Source organism: Amblyomma maculatum, chromosome 11 (assembly GCF_055883805.1).
Source record: "Amblyomma maculatum isolate TAMU_Amacu chromosome 11, ASM5588380v1, whole genome shotgun sequence".
Taxonomy (NCBI): Eukaryota; Metazoa; Arthropoda; class Arachnida; order Ixodida; family Ixodidae; genus Amblyomma; species Amblyomma maculatum.
In genome coordinates this window covers 4,538,502-4,554,819 of record NC_139354.1, presented here as the reverse complement: position 1 = coordinate 4,554,819, position 16,318 = coordinate 4,538,502, and the positions used below count along the sequence as shown (strand labels likewise).

At 44.7% G+C, this 16,318-nt stretch overlaps 1 protein-coding gene across 2 annotated transcripts in view; it reads left to right on the top strand.

The window, feature by feature from the left end:
• Positions 1–9,084, top strand: part of LOC146172691 (catalase-like) — a 37,898-nt gene extending 28,814 nt beyond the window's left edge. Inside the window, exons 9-12 of one of the 2 annotated variants that reach the window (XM_084584651.1) lie at positions 829–977; positions 1,800–1,958; positions 7,764–7,784; positions 8,864–9,084. In XM_084584651.1, coding sequence (XP_084440777.1) covers positions 829–977; positions 1,800–1,958; positions 7,764–7,784; positions 8,864–8,878 — 344 coding nt within the window. In that variant the 3' untranslated portion in view covers positions 8,879–9,084. The remainder of the gene's footprint in view (positions 1–828; positions 978–1,799; positions 1,959–7,763; positions 7,785–8,863) is intronic. The other variant, XM_084584652.1, reaches the window with a different exon arrangement.
• The last annotated feature ends 7,234 nt before the right edge of the window (positions 9,085–16,318 follow it).

Below are 16,318 nucleotides of genomic sequence, written 5' to 3'. Positions count from 1 at the left end.
CTTACTCCTCTTAGCGCAAGACTGTGAATGGCAGTTGCGCACTTGCACTACGACTACGTTCATTCCTCTTAGGTTAACTAATTGCACCCAAAACGCATTCTAGTTCCGTGGCACTTCTCACTTAATTTTTCGTTTACTGTGCCTTTAGAAATAATAGAAGTGAGACGATGTTGTGAAACTTCTTTCTGAGGCATCCGTGCAGCCGCGGGATATTATATCGACTTCGGCATAGTTTGTTTTTCCTGCCAAAACCTGTCAACGCGACAGGAATGCTGCGAAAATAGGACCCATGCATGGCGGTGTCTTGTCTCGCCCTGGCCCTCGTCACCAACTATGCATGCGTTCCCACGGCGTCGAAGCATCGAAAAAAAGACCTCTATCAGTGTTATTTTGATTCGGAAGGAGATTAGTGCTCCGCATACATGTACTACCGACTGGTGCCTGTCTGTAAATTTCGTTTCCATAGTTTCCGAGCCCACTGCAGTTACTTGGCTTGTTCTGAACGATTTCGTTCCACCAACAGTGCAGCGGACAGTTTTCGGTAGAACGGTTCAGGTTCGAGCTTGGTATCGCGCTGCGGAATAGCTTGCACAGCGTGCGAGTAACTTGTCTTATTTTTTTGTTGACCGTAGTTCAGCATGACGAGTCCTGTAACCTTTTTATGCTCGTTTGAATTCACCACTAAGTGTATATTCTAAATTCTTCATTGTGCCATCTGTTTGGGTTCATTATGATGAGCTCCAGTACAGAATTTTATGCATGCTGGTGCATCATGCACGTTGTTTGTTCAGAGTTTTAGTCTCTGCGTTCTGCGGTCCCTCCGTGCAGGTGGAGCTCCCAACTACTTCCCAAACAGCTTCTCTGGTCCCATGGACCACCCGAAATGGAAGGAAACCAAATTCCCCGTTTCTGGAGATGTTGACCGCTGGAACAGTTCGGATGAGGACAACTTTACTCAACCAGGAAATTTCTGGAAGGTAGGCGCCATGACTGGCTTTATATTCCATTTTTGCGCCTCGGCGCTTGTCTGCTGTACCCAAGGATGCAGGGTCAAATCCGGAGAGCAAGGCGCCCATGTTTTGTGCGATGTCAGTGCACCTTAAAGAATTCCAGGTGGTCGAAATTTACGGAGCCCTTCACTACGGTGCCTCTCGTAACCTGCCACTTTGAGATGTTAAACCTCGTAAACCAAACCAATTATAACACTGGCACATCGTGATCAATGGGGCCATCTGCCTTGGATCCTGATTAAGCTTGGAACGTACAATCATATGCGAAACGTTTAAGGGCATGAGCCTAGTTGGTCAACAGCGAAGTTCATAATGAAGCAAGCATTCGCGTGTTATTTCACAGTTGGCGTTGTCAACCTTGCCGATGCAATTAACCTTTTTCGGGCTCTAGCTCCATATCAGCTTCATGCATGATCGGGGAAGTCTGTCTACGTATCAAGTGCGGAGCGACTACTTTCATGGCCTAGCTGTACTCGTGTCCTCACGAACTAATATCACGCTTGACTCAAAGCTGCATGTTTGTGATTAGTCACCTTTGGACCATTTAGCTTTTTTCGCGATGAATCGGTATCGAGATTGAAGAAGCGATTAGTGACCGCCTCCTTTAAAAGACTGCTGTCCAAGAAGCTGTGCAATTTTTTATTTAGGAAGCGCGTCGTTTGTTGCACATAACGAATGCGTGACTTGGCTGTAGCTTTATTAATATAGGCTAGTGTTAAATCTTCATCTGATTTATTATCTGCCCTAACAATTCTAGGCCCTACAATTCATTTTCTTTCTGCCTTCCAGATCCTGAGCGCCGAGGAGCGTGATCGCCTCACGTCCAACATCGCAAACCACCTGAAGGACGCTCAGGACTTCATTCGCCAGCGCGCTGTGACAAACTTTACAAAGGCTCACCCCGAATGCGGTGGCCAGATTGCCAAGAAGCTTGAGAAGCTGGTACAGGTGAGTCGCCGTCTTTTTTTTCTCTCTTTTTTTGCTCCTACTTTCTAAACGCGACTTGCGCTGCTAACTGCTTCTGACACCGCACTTCACTCCTGTCAAATTACACTTTTGTGATGTTGTCGAGGAAAATTTGCTGCTTTAACAAGGTTTTTACTACCTCATGCTTCTTGAGCTCGGCAGACAATGGAGGACATAAATTGTCAGAAACCTATTGCAAAACTTTGAAGCTCCGGTTTTAAGCCAGGTTCTGTATTGAGTCTTTCAGACGTCGGTGTCGAAGGTTTCACGGCTACAAAATTGCTAGCCGTTCTGAGTTTGTCCATGATTACATTAAATTTTGTTCACCTCCTTATAGGAATTCAACAGGATTTCTAGGAATAGAAGTCGTTATTCAATTGATGTGCTTTCCCATCACAATATTTTCATTTAGTGTATTTTAGAATGTACAGTCGTGAGCAAAAGTGGTATACAACACTCGGCCGCTGACAATGCTCATGAAAACTGCCCTGAAATGCCATCTAGCGACAGCGTCAGGGGCAGTGATAGCGACACATGCATGTGGATAAAATGGGGCACCATCGCTATGGCCTCAATCTCAGATAGCTGTTGCTAGATGAACTTGGAATGCAGTTTTCCGGAGCTCCGCCACCGACGGAGTGTTGTATACCACTCTTGATCACTACTGTACATATTCAGTGAATCTGTCCGTGAATTGTAACATAACTATTTTATACAAGGAGTGAAAATATTTCGCTCTGCGCTACTAGCAGGGTGTACTTAAGGCTGCTCTGCAAACCACTGGACTCGCATAGTAACATCGCAGGCGCTTGCAGTGCCTAGCAAGGCCAGAAAAACGAACAATTATTTGGGCTACTTTGAATCAGTCCGCATAATTTAAGAATGAAACAGTGCCGGACGAGTCACAGCAGTAGCCATGTCTTTCTTTTTTTAATGTTATCTTTAAATGTCGCCCAATAAAAGTCCACTTTGAAGATTCCTAGGTGGTCAAAATTATCGGAAGCCTCCACACTATGACGTCGCTCATAGCGTGGACTTCTTTGGGGTGTTAAACGCTAATAACTATAAGCCAATGTAATTTCAAAGTAGGCAAACATGAACTTAGAGATGTGATCTGCTTTAAACGTCGGGCTTTGCTACCTTGCTGCAGACGAAATGAAACTGCGCAATACATAAATCTAAAAAACTGCGAAAGACTGAAATGAGTTCTCAGTGCTCTTTTACGGCAGTGCTATCGTCGTGTATTGCTTTTAGAAAGTTCTTTACAACGGAAAGTCAACGAGGTTTGTCAGACTTGTCAGAGAGCAGCTTGGCCTTAAATGTTCAGTGTCTCAGGGCACCGCTATCTTCAGAGGATAGACGGCAGTGTGAAATTCGCGCAGCTTCTGTACAAATGGAAAGGGTGCCACTTTCGCAAAGCGATCTTCGGGCTGTGTTCCACGGCTCAAGGTATTTTTTTAGAGCAATTACAAGGTTAAAGGGACTAGGCAAACGCAATTGGTGTGTATTCATAAACTATGCCATTTTATTGACATAGAACGTTTGCACCGAAAACAGAGCTTTGATAATCTAGAACCGACCAGAAAAAAGTTAGACGTCCACATCACTGCCTGGTGTCGCAAGTTAACCGCATGCGAGACATCGAAAATTTTTTGCGTGAATCTCAGACGCTATACTACGTTACCATTCATTTCGAAACGGTGGCGCTCGGTCCGTCTCGGTGTAGAGGTCGCAAGTTTTAATAGCGTCACGGGAGAAATTTTGTATTTAATTTTTTCGTGCGTAAAACTAGTTTTCTGCGTCAGTTTGGAAGAAAAGCGAGCACTACAGAATAGCTTCTCTAGCTTTCTGACAAATCGGTGCTGCTTTCGGCAATAAACGTGTTGTTACCAAGTAAATGTCTTCGGTCCCAACAGAAAAGTAATACAGAAAAACATTATACAATGTTACTACATAATTACGAAAAATGGCCTGTAGTTTCGCTGCAACCTCAACCTTTTTGTATTTTCGGTCCAGTTCTGCATTTTTCTTTCTTTAACGTGGAGTAGATTTCAAAAACAACTCGATAAACTTGTCCTCCATGCCGCTTTGATTTCCACTGTGCATCTCCTAAAGGCACAGCTGCCTGCTCTAATTATTCCTCTCGCCATTGCAGGAAAGCTGCTTAGGTTCCCATGTGTTCCCATCAAGCTGCGCACCAATTTATCCTTCATTGTGAATGCTGTTCGAAGCTAGAAGTTGAATGAGCTTAAAATTGCCAAGAAGTACGCCTTAGTAATCTCTAACCCAAACCTTGAGGGGGAATAATTAGAATAAGAACTGTTAGGCGGTTAGGTAGGCACCTATGATGCTATTGATAGCTGCTTACCGATTCTCACGAAGAAAGTGTAAAGAAGTTGGGTATTGCCAGTACTCACCTGTGAAGTGGAAAGTTGGAGGTGCACTAAAAGGCTTAAAGTTAAGTTGAATAAATTGCAATGACCTTACGAAAAGGAGATAACAGGCGTAACCCCCTTTTCGTGCAGTCCTTCCTGTGTGCGTGTAGTTGTACTCGCGTGCAGTGCAGTGCGGTGGTAGAAAATGTAGCTTGTTTCGGCAAGCGTGGGCTGCTGATGTCAGCACGCTTGCATGCCCGCTTAAACAAGACATCGTAGCTCTTAATGTACTTTGTAAACGTGGAGACTAGCATAGCTCGGGCGCTTTGGTCACCTGCCGTCCGGTGCTCTAAAGCAGCCTCAATTATGCGACTATTTCCAACATCGTAGTGGCATCGTTCTTTGGAACACGTTCTTTATTGACGAGGACAAACTTGGTTTTTTCCGGAGTAGCGAGCAGCTCACGCTCAAATCTGGTGAGCACCGTTAATGGTAACGTCTTCTTCCTGGTACGTAGGGAACATCTTAGTGTTTAGTTTTTTCTTGCTTTTGGGTTCATAAGGGATGTGCTTGGCAGACTGAAAAAGCAAGGTGCTCGAGCAATGTGCACCGCTTTGTTTTTCACGAGCGGTTTTGACCTGGCATGGCATTCACGTGCACGGACAAATTTGGAAGGCTGAGCATTTCTACCAGCACTTTGATCCTGAACGGTAATGTGTGTTAAGTTTTTTACAGCTCTTAATTAGCTGAAGATCACTGCACAGCTTCGAAGCAACCTTCTCACATTGGGTTATAGTAGGTTGGATTCTTTACAGAAAGAAAAACAATTTTCCAGCCTGCTTACTACACATGTACCGGACATATTCTTGGAATTTGGCGCTGTAGTCGCTGTCAGCGCATTTAGAATATCCTTTGGGATGCTACTGCGTTGTGACTTTCGTGAGAGGCGATTTGCACTGACGAATATGCGTTTTTGGAAACGTCAGTTGTAATTACTGGTAGAAAATTCGCTGGTTGTAATAACACTTACACCGACATGTCCTACAATTCATTTCTGTGCCAGTTGAAACCATGGTTCTTGAGGCAGTTTCACTGGAATACGCCATGGCAGTGCCGTCCGCCTTGACAGCAAACCCTAAAACTCACGGTATCAAAACGGCAGCTAGGAGTTGGTGAGCCCATACCTTTCAGCACTGCTCAGCCACTCTTTTGAGCACGCCTTTCTCACGGTTATCTGCATGTTGCATAAGACGGGACCTTCGCGACTCCAGCAGATTGAAAAGTGGGGGTCAAAAACAAATGCAGCAGGTGGCCTGCGTATATGAATGTGCGGCATATCTGGTAATCTTTTGACCAGTGTGACCTCAGTTTGCGGCCTGTAAATGTATATTGTGTTCGTTTCACTGTATCTTTTGAATTCTCAGTATGGAGCCAGGAAAGGTTATGCTGAAGAGTTCCTCAGAATTTCGAAAGTACGAGTGCATTTAATTATCTCCGGAGCAAACGCTTCAAAAGAGCAGTCCATTGCGCTTTAAGCGTCATTTTCTGCTGCAAAAAGCTTCTTTATATATATATATATATATATATATATATATATATATATATATATATATATATATATATATATATATATATATAATGTCGCTGGAACCGCGATTTGAGTGAACGCACAAACGTCGACACATCAGCCTTGCATGTGACTGCACACCGCACTCTCACCAACGCGTTTAAATACTGCACAGCTTGTGCTGCCAGTTTCAGTACCTTCTGAAATACTCTGTGCTCAGGCACATGAACTTATGTTGTAACGCTGTTGCAATATTTTGCTGTAGTGAACATATTGTTGAGTTGTATTGGCTACACGAGTCTTTACGCAGGCACAGGGTCACATTTAAAATCAGTTTCAATTTGAACTTTCTTTTCCAAAATGGTTATCTAATTTTGAACTCGTGAACTTAGAGGAGCCATTCAATTATCGAAACTTGCATTTGGAAGAAAGTGCAATATTTGCAATATATATATTCAACGAAGACGGGTAAGGTTTTGACTGCCATGGAATATCTGATGGACATCATGAGTGATAAGCCGAAAAATAAAAATATTGTTAGACGAATGTTTAAGCAGAGCGCATGCACGTAAAGGACACGTGTTTTTCTTCTATTAACATTTCCAATGGTTCAATCTATAAACCTGCTTCTAATCGAGCACTTATGATTAACAGACATTTAGTGGTTAGTGTCGGGGTTGAGCTTTGATGTACTTGGAACGGCTGGAGCGTAACACGTATTAAGGAAACGTTGCAATGTCGAGAATTAAATTATGTGAATAAACATATCAAATCCATAATTCATTTCATCCTGTGCAAAATTTTGCTGTTTACGATAGCCTCGCGAGTGGTAGTGAAATATGCGAACAAGGCAATTCACGAGGCCAAACTTTGTGTTAACGTTGTGTATACAGGAGAGGCGATTCGAATGCGAAAGTATTCGTAAAGGTTAGAAGTGAAATTGGTAAGTATGGCATGACCGCGGCAGCTGGTAAAAACCAGTGAGCTCAAATAAGATTTCAAAATATCCCGATTCGCAAGGAAGCGAATGAGGTACAAGACAAATGTGCACTATTGAGCCTACTAGAGGAAGTACGCAAAGTATCGTATTGCTCAAATTATTGTATGTATGGACAACCGCAGATTAGCAGAACTGTTTCTGCCTCATCGACATAGCAATAATTCTGTATCTTCGTCATGTGTGAATAACTTTGAAGCCGTTTCGGGTACCTTGGATGACCCGAACTTGTCTTCAGACTGTGGTCAGCATCTGCGAGAACTTTTGTTAGGCGTCGCACTAGCGACACACTCCTGTACAATGCCGCCATAGGTGAGCCGTGCTTTGGCTTTTAACAGTGCTTAACTGGGTTTCTCCTTCGGCCCATCCTAGACTTATTTTTTCTTCGAAAGTAGCTTCATTAGTTACTTTCTTTGCTTGGAAAAGCTTTACTTTCTTTCCATACTCTTCTTTCCAATCTCTTCATCCCTGCGCTGCTGTATTGCAAGATGACTCTCCAGCCCACCATTCGTTCCTAACTGCAATCGCACTGCACCAATCCCTTAACCGTAGCGATTAGGTCTGTTGATATCCTGTTTAAAAGGGTAATCTCCTATCACTGCATACAGTGGACTACGGTTGTTAAGCGCCTTCAAAAGCAAAAATAAATCTTTACTCTTCCCACTCCATCGCCACTTAATTTGTCACGTGTGCACGCACAGCGAGAGTGACTGTTCAGCAAATGCTCCTTCTGTGTAGGCTTGGTCAACTTGCCACTCAATGCTATAGTCTGTTTTATATACCTTTGTTAGCCTATATTCCTTCACGCTAATCACGCTAATACACGCACTTTTTTTTTTGTATTGAAGCCACCCTACAGCGCCGCACCTGTAAGTGTATATTCTTTTAAACTCCGTTTTGGCACAAAGCACCACCCTGCACATTCGATGCATGAGCTCGCACATTTCTGCTCTTTGCTGATGAATATTTAAGGCCTTCACTTCAGTGGGTGCATACTATGCGCAAAATTTTGGCGTAGCAGCTATTTTTCATGACCTTTCGTGTCTTTAATGTTGCCTGTCTTCGGTGTGCCACATGCTGGACAATTTAGAAAATTTTGTGGCAGTCTTTTTTTCTCGTATTTCACATATATTGCAGTGCGCGAAGGGGCAGTACAGCAAAGCTCAATATAACCTGCTACACATGCGTTGTGGTGAGATTTGTTCAGCCTGGACTGACGACCTACCAAGAATTCATTATTATACACTGATCACGAGAATTTACGCAGCATTTTGGTTTGTTGAGTCATTGCATCCGCATGTTGTTGTTACACAACAGTAAAATGCCGATGCAGTGATGTTACATGGCGCATTTTCCTGTGTTTTTTACTCTGAAGTCCTACTTAAGTAGATATGTTCCTGTAAGCCGCTAGTTCTGAATGTCTGGAAATAATACAGCTTTTCTCATTCAACAGCACTAAGTTCTTTTTCAGTGCAACTGCCCTCTTCAGAGTAAAACTATCAAAGGATAAACCTATATGTGACTTCGTCGCGTTCGTACGCCAATTTTGCCTGCCGACGAATTTTTGTTTCTGTGCTTTGTGAACCATTTTTCAAACTGTGCAAGTTTCTGAGCAACTTTGTTAGTTCACACGGTAATAACGTCGGGCTTCTGAATTGTTTTGATTCAAAACTGGAACTGATTAATATTTAATTCGGAGAACATAGCAACATAGTTGGTTATAGTGCTAGTCTTGCATTGTAATGGCCTTTGTGACCCACATCATCTCGTAGAATTCGGCAGAGAGCCCACTTTTAGGGTAAAAATTTTGATGTCCGAAGCATTATAACAACGTTTACTCTGTGCTTATCTCGAGCTGTTTCGAGCGTCGAAAATGAACTTGTTAGATTGTTTCCTATAGTAAAGGTACTGCATTGCTCCCTAACAGAGTTCTATTTTTGTTTTCCAGAGCGCGAAGCTCTGAACCGTCACCAGCTAGACGCATCTTCACTTTAGTAACCTCATCGTGGGAGATGGTGCACACCGGTGTACTCTGCTGCTAACACTACTGCTTCATGGGTGTTGCGTCTTGCTACTCACACGCACCACTATTGGGGTGTTTATACTTAACGGTCTTTTTACCTGCCTTCTTTCTCGTTACTTGTCAATAAAAATTCATGCGTTGTTTCATCTTCTGTCCTGTATATAATATCCTTGGTACGATATCAGGTGTCCACCCGACGCTCTTAAAAGTTCACATTACATGCATAGAATGTTCACATGGTCTTCATTGGGGTACATTGTCATATAACGCTCCCATGGTGCCCATGAATGAAAATTCTTAGACTTCAGATGTTCAAAAATTACAAGGGTGCAGTTATGCCTGCTTACCTACAGAAATGCGGAAGAATTGAGAGTTCCATGACTAGTTCCGTTATAAGTTCTGCATTTCGTTACTTAGTACCGTTGCTTAGCTGCTGTTTCTGTTGGCGAAATTCGGACGGAGTCAAATTTAAGATTGGACCACTTAGTTTCGATTTCACCACTGAATTGATTGTACTATTTCGCTAGACGCCGATTATGGTCAAATTCTGACAACGTCGGATTTCTGGAATTGGTTAAACATAACGCCGCAACCCAACCCAATGTGGAGGTCCTCACTTAATTGACTCCAGTCGATCGAACTATATTTGTCATCAATTTTAGTGAAATTCTAAAGGAGTCAAAACTTGGGGCCCATGGAGCCTATTTTTCGGGGTGGCGTATCTAAATTTAAAGGTCACCATGGCGTTGGTCCAAGTCTAAATAGATTGGATGCTAATTCTGTGATATATTAATTACCCATGCAATGAATTTTTGAAAGTTTGTGCGGGCGAGGTCCGATGACATGTTTAGTTTAAACACACTGCCGACGCACTCGGCCGACTCGCTCTGATGACGGCACTCATGAGCGAATAAATGCTTTCATGTTAAAAAAGAAGAAAAAACCGCATATACTTATCGTAACTGCGATATCTGAGCTCTATATACAGCCCCTAGGCCATCGGTACGGTAGCCGTCTATACACCAAGTTTCGCCAATAGCTTTCGTCAACGTACGGGGCCAGCACAAGCTGCTCGTTATAGTCTGACATCGAGACATTTACCTTCTCCGATATCATCTCAGAGTTAGCATTACGTTCATTCGTTCTACGTAGGCGCACCTCACCTCACTTGCTGGTTAGTAGGCTTGTTGCTTGTCTGGAGCAAAACCTTCACTCTTTCCCTGCGAAAAGTGCGCTTGGATGTATTCGAGAGGTCTCGTTTTCATTCATGTCACCTCGTGAGATAGTCGTACCACGTACGAGTTGAACATTCGAGGAAGAAGGCGCTTCTTAGCTTGGTGTGTCGTCTCAGGAGTTAATTCAGTTCGGCCGCTGAGTCTAACAAGTTAAACCGCTTTTTAGTATCTTCGTGTGGTAACCATATGAGTCTTGGCATGTTGCGGGACTGCTCGAAACTCATTGGCGATGAACGTGTGGCTGATTGCATCTTCGGCGATATGGCAGGTGTGGTGCTCAACACTTACACGAGTTTTCACATGGTAGTGAGAACAGACGTGTAGACGGAAGTTGCACTGGAATAAACTCTTTACTGGATTTACACCGCCCACAAAGAATTGAATAATTCGGAGGCGACGAAGCAACCAGCGTGCCCTGTTGTCGTCGAGGCTGTGCTGTTTTCTTAAAAACAGTATCGAACATTCGAAATAAGGACATAGAACAACAAATGGTATTTCGAACAGTGGGGAAGCAGCTTCAATTTATTCTTCTACAACACACTCGTATGTTTTTGCCTTGCAAACAAAGTGTCCAAGTGCCGGCCTTAGTAAATAAAGCGGATAAGTAAATATTAAAGACGAAAGCTAACAGCGCTCCGTGGCCGTATTAGTGCGGCAGAAGTAAACGCACCATGACGGGATGACAGAATACTTGCATAAAAAACGAGGTAGTTCTCAGAACCAAAATTAAAGTTTTAGTAGGCACATATTAAGCGTCCGTTCCTGGCCTGTGAGGCGACGGTGTAACCGGTGGGCAGCTGAAGGATGGCGCAGGAGACTCCTTATCACATTTGACACTTACTGGACAACCTGGATGCAAGATTCGGCTCAGGGAAGGAAAAATGGACGCGGAGCGCAGTCACAGTTTGTCATTCAAGCCGATGGTTGTTAGGTAACAAAACAGTGCCATGTATACCTTGGAGGAAGCTGACTGTTGTGGCCACGGACCAAAGATCTTATCCGCCGTTAAAGGGCGAGAATCGAGGTGGCCCAGCGCACAACTCAACTTATGTCTTTCCCTCACAAATGTAGGGTATTCACACAGGAGATGTACAGCGATCGCTTCGCATTTGCAAATATAGCGGATAAAAAACAAGTAAGGACTGGCTTATGATCACACATAGTACGGCTTAAGCCATACCACGGGCGCGACTTCAGGACATGGGTAAAGGCGTGATGATAGTCGGTTTCCATTTCCAGCACTTCGTAGTTAAGTTAACCGATGCGACGAATGCCCATACACCGCCCAAAGTAGCACTTCATAAGTTTTTCTGACAGACCTCGACGGCGAACCGATTCCCAAAACCAGACCTTATCACCAGGTATAAACTCAACATCACTTCTTCGGAGACGTAGCGATGAGCGTCGGTGCACTGTTGGGGCTGTATGCAGAGTCATGCCAGTTGTCGAGCCTCCTCCGCGTTCTCGCAGTCGCAGACTAGTCGAGTAGCATCGGCTACGCCGTCAGGCGGCTCATGTGGCTGCATAAAATCGAGCATTGTGGAGACTTCTAGATACGGGCTTTCTCCCGAAAAGCAGTATTATATACGAATATAAGAAAATACATTGTTCTAATTTCGATGGTCGCGTCGTCCACGTACATGGCGATCATGTCGGCCATCGTCTTGTTCAGCCTCTCCGTCAGCCCATTCGTCCGCGGATGATACGTAGCAGTTCGGCGGTGTCTGGTGTCGCTTAGACGCAGGTTCCCTGGTAGGAGTTGTGCCAGAAGTGCAGCACCTCGGATCACCGCTGCCGGTGCGCCATGCCAGAAGACACTACACTAAGTAAAAGAATTTGACTGCTTCAAACTTCTTCAAGCAATGTAATAATCTTTTGAAGCCAGGAGGTTTACAGGAGGCAAAATTATAAATTGTCTGGGATTACACGCGCGTCGTTATATTGATTAGTAAATACTGTGCACAATGCTAAATTGTGAACATTTATAATACGTACGTCTCAACCAGCACGGTTGGAACATGCATTCGCCCTTTGCGCAAGAAAATTGAGGTAAAAGAAGTTTGAAGCGATAATTAACTTGTAATCTATTCAGTTTTACAGTAAACTATGTTTTGCACAAAGAGGCCGGGTTAGAGAGGGAATGGATAAAGAAACAACGCGCCGACGGTTGGACGGATTTGTCGACACGTTCCAGCCAAAGAAGACAGTCAAAAGGACGCAATAAACAAACTACAGGGTTAACTTATACATTTTGTAGCCCTACACATATTATGAGCATTCACATGACGTTTTTGAGCTGTTTACAAGCTCGTTGTCCACAGTAATGGTGGGTACGCAGCACCGTGCAGCCGGGTGACAGCGCGCGCCGGAAATCGTCAAACCAGAAGCCCCGAAGGCCGGCGATTGCGGAATGGTCACATGTCCAAATTTGGCAGCGCCCATGCGCTCGTGCTGTAAAGGGTCTATAAGTGTCCCTCTCGTCAGGTGTTGCGGTTCGTTCCTAAACTTCAGTAACAGCGCAGTAAGAACGAATGGGCAGGATAAACACAAGAGAATAGAGCGCTATGTTCTATCCCGTCCCTTTCTACATTCGCTGTTACTGAAGTTATTTTTAACCAATTAGCCCAACAAGCGTAAACCGTTCATAAAATTCGTCACGGTGATGTTGGCCCGTCCTTCGCTAATGCTTGTTATCCCTCTCGGAACGCCGATGCCCGTCGTAAGTAGGATTTGAATGCTTCCTTCCATGCTGCCTTCCCCACAGGCGGATTATCAGCTCTAACAGAAAGATGGTAGACTGCGGCGGCAAATTTACATATTAGTAGCCAACTTTAAGTACAGCTCGGTTTGCTGTACGAGGCCTTGGCGATACATAACAAGTTTGAAGTGTCAATTGCTCTGCTCTACGTCGATCACTGCGCCATACTCGCGAAGAGTGCCCATTCCCATCTTGAAGCAATGCTTTAAAATCACAAATTTCGGGTGGAACGTCTCACCATAAATTTAGATGCGGGCGATGCATTTTCTAATAGAATATACGAGGTGAGCTCCCTCGGCTCGTATTAGAGGGCCACCCTGCTAGGTTTTTACTTTTCTCAGTGGGTGAGAAAATCTTCCACTAAATGCTGAGTAATCAGCGCCAATATCAACGAGCGCGGCTACCTCGTAGCCGTCTATTGCCATTGGAAACTGCAAAACCGTTTGTGTCCCCGAGGGAGCAAACTTTTGTTGTGCAACGTTTTAACGTACCGTCTTTGCCAAAAGTAACCAGGCTGGAGGGCCTGCTTCTTGGCCGTATGGCAGTGAACATAAATTACATCTGAAGCTTTAAATTTGTGAAAACTAATGGCCAGCGCCTGTCCTCACTTCTTAACAAGTTATGATCCTCTGGAAATCTTTAGTGGCTTTATAATACAAGTTAGAAGCACAACATGCAGCCTGGTTACTTTTGGCAAAGACGGTACATGGAGGGTCGGTTTCGGTCGACTTCGGCAACGCTATCTTTAGTCGTAGCCGTACTCAGTTTTTCCTACTAGGAAGAGGGGAAAGGCTATCGCAGCGAGATCTGCGAGGAGACGAGGCATGACGACGTGGTGACTGATGACGCTGTACATGATGTGGATCGATTGCACCGGTGATGGAGGACGTCGAACATAGCCTGGATCTCCTGTGGCAGTTCACCGTAACGGGGCGTGGATAACGTCTGCTGAATCCCCGAAAGCAGAGTTTTCGATGTGGGCAACGAAGTTATCGGTGATCAGATTCACCGCAGTGGAAACACGACCGTCCCCTGTAAGCAGTCCTCCAGTTGACGGACTTACATCATCCTCGCGGCTCCAGGGGTGCTTTATAATTCGGCACAAATTCGCGGCCTGAAGACAGGGATCTTCAGCTCGTGGGTACTGGAGAGGGACGGGAAGCGACCGACGGGCAACAGCGGCATAGCTCACCTCAGGAACTGCTAGGACTAGTTAGTGCGTGTTGCAGCTCTTCCCGAATACTTGAGCGATGGTTACTGAGGCTCTTCTCACTCGATTTCGCGGATGATTTCGCGGACATCGGCGAGGCCAAAACCGCTTAGGCCAGATGAGGTAAGGCTCGACACGTCCGGGAAGCATGCGCAATAGCTGATAGTAATTGATCTTTCTGACCAGCGCGTGCTCGAAGATAGTCGCTTTGCCGAAGAAACTGACTACTGTAGCCGATGGATTGCATATAAGGCCACCAAAGACCTCATTTCGTACTCCCCGCATCAAGGTGCGTAGCTTTTTTTACCTCTGTAGCATGCGGGTTGGCGCGAGAACGTAAGCGCAGTCCCTCGCCAGTACCCACGAGCTGAAGATCCTTGTCCTCAGGCCGCGAATTTTTACAAATAATTTTTCAAGAGTATTTTTGGTCGGATGGACGGACGGAGGGGCGGACGGAGGGACGGATGGATGGACGGACGGATGGATGGATGGATGGATGGATGGATGGATGGATGGATGGATGGATGGATGGATGGATGGATGGATGGACGGACGGACGGACGGACGGACGGACGGACGGACGGACGGACGGACGGACGGACGGACGGACGGACGGACGGATGGATGGATGGATGGATGGATGGATGGATGGATGGATGGATGGGTGGATGGGTGGGTGGTTGGTGATGGATGGTGGGTGGATGGGTGGGTGGATGGATGGATGGATGGATGGATGGATGGATGGATGGGTGGATGGATGGATGGATGGATGGATGGATGGATGGATGGATGGATGGATGGATGGATGGATGGATGGATGGATGGATGGATGGATGGATGGATGGATGGATGGATGGATGGGTGGATGGGTGGGTGGTTGGTGATGGATGGTGGGTGGATGGGTGGGTGGATGGATGGATGGATGGATGGATGGATGGATGGATGGATTTGGCCTAGGTGACCTTCAAAATTTGACCTCGATCAATTTGGGCCAAAATTGATGTCCAGCCTGATTCTGCTACTGTGAACGTGGGGGCGACCTCCAAATTTAGCCCGGGCCATCCGCAATTTGACCACGGCCGACTTGGATTAAAATCTTACTACATCGTGTGTAAAATTCGTCACCAATAAACAAATTGCGCAACCATGCAACCTACGCGTCGTCCCGCATGGCTAAGTAATTCATACTTGGCAGCATCGATCAAGTACTGCCATTTTACAACGTAGTGCATTATAGCTTACAATTTGTGTTAACGAGTACGTGTGAGATAGCAAATTAAGGTATTAGTGATTAGGCAAGCTAGCAGTGCATGTATGGAAATTATAGACGATCTGCAGCGGGAGCTGTGGACGGATACCATGACGCTATTCTATTAAATTCAATTTTTTATTTCCTTTAGAGCGGGAGAGACTGCACTAAACGCGATGACGATGGCTTCATGTGGGCGCATGCTCTTTACGATTCATATTTTAGGTTACCGTAACATTTGTTTCATAGAAGACAAAAGCAGAAGTAATAAATACATGTTAAATAATCGATTATACAGCAGCTATCAAATGACATCTTTAAAAGGGGAGCTTTCCTTTTCCCTAGTGCCGGGTAGCCAACTGTAGGCCTTTCTGCTTTATATCCCTGCGTTTCCTCCTCCTCTCTATCTATATATCTTAAGTGCCTTCTCCCATTCTGTACTTATACGTGTCATTTATACTTCACTATATAAATTTTGAATAAAACTTTAAAACTTTAAATAATTTTAATTTAAAACGTGGCGGGGCTTATACTCTTAGGGCTTCTTATTATTATCGATATCCAAGATACCTCCTCTGATACTTTAAATATTACTGGAAATAAATTTCCATTTCAATTCAATTCAAAATGTAGAGAGAAATTTTGGTACGCCTTTGACATGAACCCAAATGCAATTTGCTTGAGCACGCACTAACACGTGGCGGTAGTTACGAGGTTAGTGTGCACTTCTTTTAATTCAGTATTGATTTTGATGGCTTCTGTGTTATAAGCATTTGCCGTAGAGAAAGATGAATATGTTTCACAAGGTTTTTCCGATAGCCTTTTAACTGCATGCAACAGCTGTTTAGGAAAGAGTCTGCAGCTTTTCTGATTTTCAACAATATAGCGCGAGCGTCGATCAAACTGCTGGCCATAACGGCGATAAGCG